Source organism: Ochotona princeps, chromosome X, assembly GCF_030435755.1.
Source record: "Ochotona princeps isolate mOchPri1 chromosome X, mOchPri1.hap1, whole genome shotgun sequence".
In the NCBI taxonomy this organism is placed as follows: domain Eukaryota; kingdom Metazoa; phylum Chordata; class Mammalia; order Lagomorpha; family Ochotonidae; genus Ochotona; species Ochotona princeps.
The window spans coordinates 105,039,695-105,047,209 of NC_080865.1; the positions used below are offsets into that span (position 1 = coordinate 105,039,695).

Sequence of the window (7,515 nt, forward strand, 5' to 3'; positions counted from 1 at the left end):
TGGTTCCCGGCATCGGATTGGCGTGCACCGGCCCGTTGCGGCTCACTTGGGGAGTGAATCATCGGACGGAAGATCTTCCTCTCTGTCTCTCCTCCTCTGTGTATATCTGGCTGTAATAAAATGAATAAATCTTTAAAAAAAAAAAAGAAAAGAAAAATACAATATCAGAAATGAAATTGGGGTTGCTTTTATTGATTGCTAGAACAGAGGTCATCCCCAAGAGACATAACCCAGCTCCTGTTCTCAACCCTAGGAACCTCACCCCTCTGCCCTGCCTTAAGACTAGACCAGGGGACCCTAGGTATTGGAACCTTGCTCTGAGGGGAGAAGATGCCGGGCAGCAGAGTTTGGGAGCACAGACTCTGCCAGAGAATATCAGGAGCCTGTGCAAGAGTAAAGAGTTTCAAAATGTAGGGAGTGTTGTTCACCTCTTTCAGCCACTGCCCCCACTAACGTTGTCAGGGAAATCTGGGACTTAGATTTCTGTTGATTGGAAAGCAGACACGGATGTGCAGAGTACAAAGATACCGGCTGTGACAGCCAATAACATGAGGAGGAGAAAGAGTGGGACCTGGGGGAAGCGGGACACACAGGCCCCTGGTGGGTGGACACCCTAGTACTCTTCAGAGAATCCCCATCCGCCCCTGTTGTGAGGCATTGGAAGCCCTGGGCATAGCAACCGGATGTGACGTACCCTGACTTCGGATTCGGCAGCCGGAGAAGACCGTCTAAGATGCGTACTTCTATTATTCCGTGGGAGCGGAAAACAAGCTGTGCAAGAAGTCTAGGTGAGACATTATGTTGGGGAGAGGGGACCCAGGAAGTGCCAGGCCCTCATAGGGGCCCCAAAGAACCCAGGCCCACTGCTCTTCTCGTGGCCGTGCCCCGCAGGGCCGGCGTGGGGCGCTGGACCCAGTCTCCACGGCACATCCTGGGACTTTGCAGGGCCCTCCTGGAGGGAAACGGGGAGGAAGGACTAGGGTGCCGAGGTTCGGGACTGAGAGACACCGCAGTGAGGGGGTCCCCGTCACCCCAAGACTGGGGCCCGAGGCCACCGTGCCCTGCAGTCAGCCCCGGGAGGTGCTTCACGTGGGGCCGAGCTCTGTGGTCCTTCCGCGGGCCCCGAGAGAGAGACGGGAGGGCCTTCCTCTCAGACTCCAGAAACAGGCCCATGGCGGACTGAGAGGGCCGCGGCCTCCCCGTTCTAGAAGGAGGCGAAATTCTGCCCCTTTTTTGGGTCCTGGGAACCCCACATAGTCCGTCTCCCAGGGCCCTGACAGACGGGAGGGCCTTCCTCTCAGACAAGGGGGGGAGGACCCGTGCGGACTGAGAGGGCCGCGGCCTTCCTGTTCTAGAAAGACGGCGAAATTCTGCCCCTGCTCTCGGTGCTGGGAATCCCACACAGTCCCTCCGCGGGGCCTGAGAGACGGGAGGGCCTCCCTCTCAGACAAGGGGGGAGTGAAGGCTCCAGAAACAGGGCCCCGTGGTGGACTGACGCGACCTTCCCGTTCTAGAAGGAGGGCGAAATTCTGCCCTGCTCTCGGTCCTGGGAACCCCACATATTCCATCTCCCAGGGCCCTGACAGACGGGAGGGCCTTCCTCTCAGACTCCAGAAACAGGCCCACGGCGGACTGAGAGGGCCGCGGCCTCCCCATTCTAGAAGGAGGTGAAATTCTGCCCCTGCTCTTGGTCCTGGGAACCCCACACAGTCCCTTACGTGGGGCTGAGCTGTGTGGTCCCTCCGTGGGGCCCTGAGAGAAGGTAGGGCCTTCCTCTCAGACAAGGGTGGGGCTAAAGTTCCAGAAATCGGCCCTGAGAGACGGGAGGGCCGTCCTCTCAGACAAGGGGATAGCTAAAGCACCGGAAACGAGGCCCAGGCTGCACAGAGGGCCGTGGCCTTCCCGTTCTAGAAGGAGGGTAAAATTCTGCCCCTGCTCTCGATCTTGGACAGCCCCACACAATCCTGCATGTGTGGCTGAACTGTGTGGTCCCTCACATGGGGCCCTGAGAAGGGAGGGCCTTCCTCTCAGACAAGGGAACCCCAAACTTGTCAGCCACCATGGTGAGGCCTAAGGGACAAGCGGGAGAGGGGAGCTAAGGCTCTGGAAATGGGGTGGGATAGAGCAGCTTGATCCTGGGAATTACCGCTCTGGAAGGTCCAAAGTATTTATGGAGGGAAGAAATCAAGTCACGTGTGGTTGATTTTTGTGTTTTATTTTTTGAAAGGCATATTTTCAGAGAGAGGAAAGAAAGAAAAAAAGAAAGAAAAGAAAAGAAAAAGAGAAAAGAAAATTTGAGAACTTCAGTCCTCTGGTTCAAACCACAATTGGCTGAGAACTGCACTGAAGTGGAGCAGGCGGTAATCGAACTGGTGTCCATATAGGTTGTCAGTGCAATTTAGCCACTGCACTGGCCCTATCCTGTATGGTTTTAAGCTTCAGGTTCCATGGGATAATTTAGAGAATTTTATCCCATACAACATAGGAGTCCCACATGCCCCCTTTTCTTTCAACTCCAGGAAGCCTTTGGCAGGAATGCAAAATTCAGACCTGTGTTTTCCCCTTCCCTGAGTTCATTTCTAGCTATGGATTTTCAGGGTTTTGGTTAAAAGGGGCTGGACTCAGATCAGCGGAGGAAATAGTTTCTGGTCCTGCTAAAAACCAATATGCAGGTACTCACTGCAATAGAAAGGGATCTTAGTGACGCTGCCCCTGCTATCAGAACTGAGAGGTCCCCAGTAAGGGCAAGAAGGCAAAACAATACGGAAGCTTTTGGATTTTGCTTTGAGGATAGGGCCTAAAGGATGCAGGGGCTTTGATTACAAGGATTCAGATCTGTAAAGGAAGGAGTTCCAGGACCTGTCAAGAGTCAAGATGAAGACCTCGAATGACAGCTGAGAGGTTCCTGGAGTCCAAATCAGAAGCTTCCCCTCCACACATACTTGGTGTCTGGGACTCCTGTCGTCGATGCTGGGTGACTCAGGTTGGAGTAATGGGTTGCAAAGGGCAAGGATGTGAGATTTTCTGGCACCTGCTGTGAAAATCAGGCAGAGTAAAGCCTTCAGCACAGACGGTAAACTTGGGTCAGCCAAGGGAAGAGTCCCATGCTCTGTCATCAGGATGAGGCGTGTGAGGAGGGACAAATGGGACTTGTGATACTGGAACAGAGTCTCATCCTTTCTTTTCCCTTTTGTCAGCCATAGGATGAGCTGAGGTATGGTGACTGTGGTAACCTTTGATTTTCGTACTTGGTGTTTCATACATTTAAGTGAGGCAGAGATTTTAGGAGAGTAGCCTCAGGTTGATAAAAGGAAGCCTGGATAGTCACGCAGGTGGTAACACTCAGGTCACACCCAGGGCACACAGGTCCATCACATTTGGCTACTTCTTGCTGTCGCCACTTGGAAATATGTCCAGATGGGGGCCCTTCACTGCTGTGCGACTTTGTCTTGAATCGGCAGTGAGAGTGGAACCAGGCTCTGCTGGGGAAAGAGAGAACCCTGAATGAGCGCAGAGTGGATCATCTGGTGCAGCACAGTGGGGACCTGGCAGGGTCTGACCTTGGAATCCCAAATCTGTGGGGCTTGGTGTGCTTCTTTTAGTCTTCCAACTGAGGATCCCTTTATTTTATCTTATAGAAACTCCAGGAAACCTCCGGAGGCGGTCTGGTCCTGACGCAGTGCCTCCTTATGACAGAGCAGCCACGGTTCAGGAATTGCCAGGAGTCATGGTAAGGTGTACCACGTGAAAAGTGGACCCAGTATCCCACAGATCCCAGAAAAGAGAGGATTCCATAGTTCCCAGCCCCACCCACACTGCTGTGGGCCCGATTCTTGTGTTCTGCTGTCTGTCTTACTTCCTCTTTACTTCTCAGGGGACCATCACACCAGCAGGACAGGAGCCCCATAATGTCTCCATTCATGACCCAATGAGAAGGCCTGTAAGTAAACCTTTGTCGCTGTCCCTAAGGGTGGGATTCTCAACTGCAGTCACTTAACCCTGCCTCTCTCCCCTAGGTGTTTGAGTTCCCATCACCCAGCTGCTATCCCCCATCCTTCCTGATGCCACCCCCCGGAGTTCCCATGGATCAGGCTTCAAAGAAGAGTTGCAAAAAGAATAATTCCAAGTTTGAGGAAGGCGTTGCTCAAAGAAAGATGGAAGGCTTTCTGGATGCACAGGATCTTAAGGCTAAGAAGGAGGTTGCCACCTCTGTCTTCCCCTCTTGTTCTGCCTCCTATGCTTCTTGTCCTTTTCTGATCCCAAGGAATACAAAAGCAGATTCTGCTGTTGGGGGGCCAGTTACCAGTCAGGGTCCCCATAGAGCCTCTTGCTCTGCCACTGCCACCGTTACCTCATCAGCCCAATTAGATCAGGGTTCCAGGATCCAAGAAGAGCAGAATCTGGGTTCTCCAAGGGTCTGGTCAGATGCTGAGTCCTTGATTAAAGATATCATAGATGATAAGGTGGCTGATTTTGTGCGTCTCATGTTGATTAAGTATCGTATGAAGCAGCCAGTCTCCAAGGCAGAAGTCCTGAATCGTATTGTCAAAAACTATACAAATTATTTTCCTGTGATCTTTCGCAGAGCATATGAGTGTATGCAGCTGGTCTTTGGTATTGATATAAAGGAAATGGGCCCATCTGGCCACTCCTATGTTCTTGTCCCTACCATGGGCCTCACCTATGATGGGAGGGTTGGTGATATCCTGAACATGCCCAAGATTGGCCTCCTGATAAATATCCTGGGCGTGATCTTTGTGGATGGCAACTGTGCCCCTGAGGAGGATATCTGGGAAGTGCTGAATGCGATGGGAGTATATGCTGGGCAAGAGCACTTCATCTATGGGGAACCCAGGAAGCTCATTACCCAACACTGGGTGCAGGAAGGATACCTGGTGTACCGACAAGTGCACAATAGTAATCCTCCTCGTTATGAGTTCCTGTGGGGACCAAGGGCTCATGCTGAAACCAGCAAAATGAAAATCTTAACATTTTTGGCCAAGGTCAATGATACTATCCCCAGTGCCCTTCCTACATGGTTTGAGGAAGCCTTGAAAGATGAGGAAGCCCGAGCTAACGTTGCAGTGAGGCCCACTGGGTGGGCTGAGGCACATGCCAAGGGCATGCCCGGCACCTTCTGGCGCAAGTGAAGTATGAGGTAGAATTTTTACTCTGTACTTGAAGGGAAAGAGACCAGTCATTACTCTGAGTAGTGGAGAGGCAGACTGGGGCTTGGGAGAATAGAGTGGAACATCTTTGTGTTCGTGTTCTGACTTGGAAACTTTTCTTTCTGGTATTTTCCAAATGTTGATCTTTTTTTTTTTTTTAAAGATTTATTCATTTTATTACAGCCAGATATACACAGAGGAGGAGAGACAGAGAGGAAGATCTTCCGTCCGATGATTCACTCCCCAAGTGAGCCGCAACGGGCCGATGCGCGCCAATCCGAAGCCGGGAACCTGGAACCTCTTCCGGGTCTCCCACGCGGGTGCAGTGTCCCAAAGCATTGGGCCGTCCTCGACTGCTTTCCCAGGCCACAAGCAGGGAGCTGGATGGGAAGTGGAGCTGCCGGGATTAGAACCGGCGCCCATATGGGATCCCGGGGCTTTCAAGGCAAGGACTTTAGCCGCTAGACCACGCCGCCGGGCCCTGTTGATCCTTTTAATGGAACTTACAGTTGTCATCAGGTTGTAAGTTTGAAAATTATATTGCTTATATATGTACCATTGTTTATCCAGATGGAGTTGTGTTATTTTGTTAAAAAAAAATAGGAAATTTTTGTCTTGAGATCTGTGCCAAAATAACATGACATTAAAGTAAAAGATATGGAAATGGAAAGGATGTCAGCAGTAAAATAAACAGAGTTGAGAATTAAAGTAAAAGATAATTTTTGCCTTCCTTTATTGCTCATAGTGTGTTCAGGGGTTGAAATTTATATACATAGATCTTGATAGCATATTGAAATGAAAATCGAACTATAAGAAACAAACCCCTTCTCATTCCTCACTACATCTGCTCCCTGGAAGGTCCTGTGTTAGGACTGGAAATGCTAAGACAGGCTACATTCCTTTTGCCAGCAAAAGAGTCCAGCAGCAGTCTGATAGGAGGAAAATGGTGAAATGTCCTCTGAGACCAAAAGAACTAGACAAGCAGTGGTAAGCTGATGGTGTTCCAAGAGAAGACAAGTGTAAATGCTCTGAGTTGTGGGCTTTGTGAGACTGTTTTTCTTTGTGGGAGTTTGGGGTTTTGAGACTGGATGGCAGCAGAGCCCACACCCTCAGATAACAGACCTTAAGGCTATTAAAAAAAAAAGTCCGGAATTGAATAGCTCTCTGCAAAGCTCTTTCTTGGTGTCACATAAAGCGAAGAAGAATATGAACCTCAAGTAGATATGAAAGGTTTCCTTGGCTCTTGTTCCAGTGATGTTGAACACAGAGTAAGAACCAAGGGATTAATAGCATTTTATAGACTTTCCTGAGACAGAAAGATGTCTCTTCCAGGAAGAGAAAGCCCAAAGCTGGTGGCAGATACTCTTTTGTCTGGTTGGGAACACCACAGTGGACTATTTAGAAAATTGCAACTAGATCATTTAGGCTATAGTAAATAATGGTGACATTTTTGGTGGTATTGAATGACAGTGGTGATTGGAATGTAAAATGAAGTGGATGGTAGGGAAGAAGCTGATGCTTGATTCAAACTCTAGCAACTTTGATCCATAGGCAATGGGAAAAGATTCCTCCAAATCCAAATTTTGAAATATGTCCTCGCAAGTGGGAATATTACTTGGATTTTATTTGTGAAATTTCATTGTTTAACTAATCGTTCCATGAAATGTTGGCTGCATATTTTTTAAATCAGTCTGGAGAACAGAACAGCCAAAATAGCATTCCAAAGTGATTGGGCCATGGGTCCGTTGATATTACAGTTAACAGCCACCTGTCAGGCATGATCATTTTAGTGTACTACAGGAATTGCAGAGAGTGCTTCAAGTACAATCTACACATTTTCACAGTCCTACTGCCCATGGCAGATCAGACCAACTATAAATTTGAGTAATCTGAGGCTCACAGACTTTGAGAATTTTTCCAGAACTTCTGCTAGTATATGCTAGGACTGGGAGAAGATCCTGGGCCCAGAGTCTGAATTCTTCTGAGGTCTGTACTCCTTTCCTTCCTGCTATCCTGAGTCCCACCTGGGAACACTAACACATCTCTTATTTGAATGTCATGGTGTTTTTGACAGCACGATCCCAAAGCAAGCTAATGTACTAAAACAAGACCAAAAAACATTGACTAACAGTCAAACACTGGCGATTGCTGTGGTTGGATCCTTCAAAGCTGACTGTTCCCAGGTACAAGATTTCTGTCTAACCCCAGAACCTTCTAGCATTGCTGTGCCTTTCCCATGTTATCTCTCCAGTGCCCTTATTTGGCTGTGGAACTTGGCCTACTGACTAGTTCTTCCATGATGCCCATCATCTGTGGAGGCTGCGCAAAATTTCCTACCTTCCCCAGG

The 7,515-nt window shown here is 49.3% G+C and overlaps 1 protein-coding gene across 2 annotated transcripts; it reads left to right on the plus strand.

The window, feature by feature from the left end:
• Positions 1 to 651: 651 nt before the first annotated feature.
• On the plus strand, positions 652 to 5,312 carry LOC101524922 (melanoma-associated antigen 10-like). 2 transcript variants are annotated; one of them, XM_058658686.1, is made up of 4 exons: positions 652 to 788; positions 3,639 to 3,730; positions 3,875 to 3,940; positions 4,017 to 5,312. In XM_058658686.1, exons 1-4 carry the CDS (start codon positions 734 to 736, stop codon positions 5,148 to 5,150), a joined length of 1,347 nt encoding a protein of 448 aa, XP_058514669.1. In that variant the 5' UTR covers positions 652 to 733; the 3' UTR covers positions 5,151 to 5,312. The 2 variants fall into 2 exon arrangements, with proteins under 2 accessions (XP_058514669.1, XP_004598614.3); XM_004598557.3 differs by lacking the exon at positions 652 to 788 and adding an exon at positions 2,274 to 2,360.
• Positions 5,313 to 7,515: the final 2,203 nt, after the last annotated feature.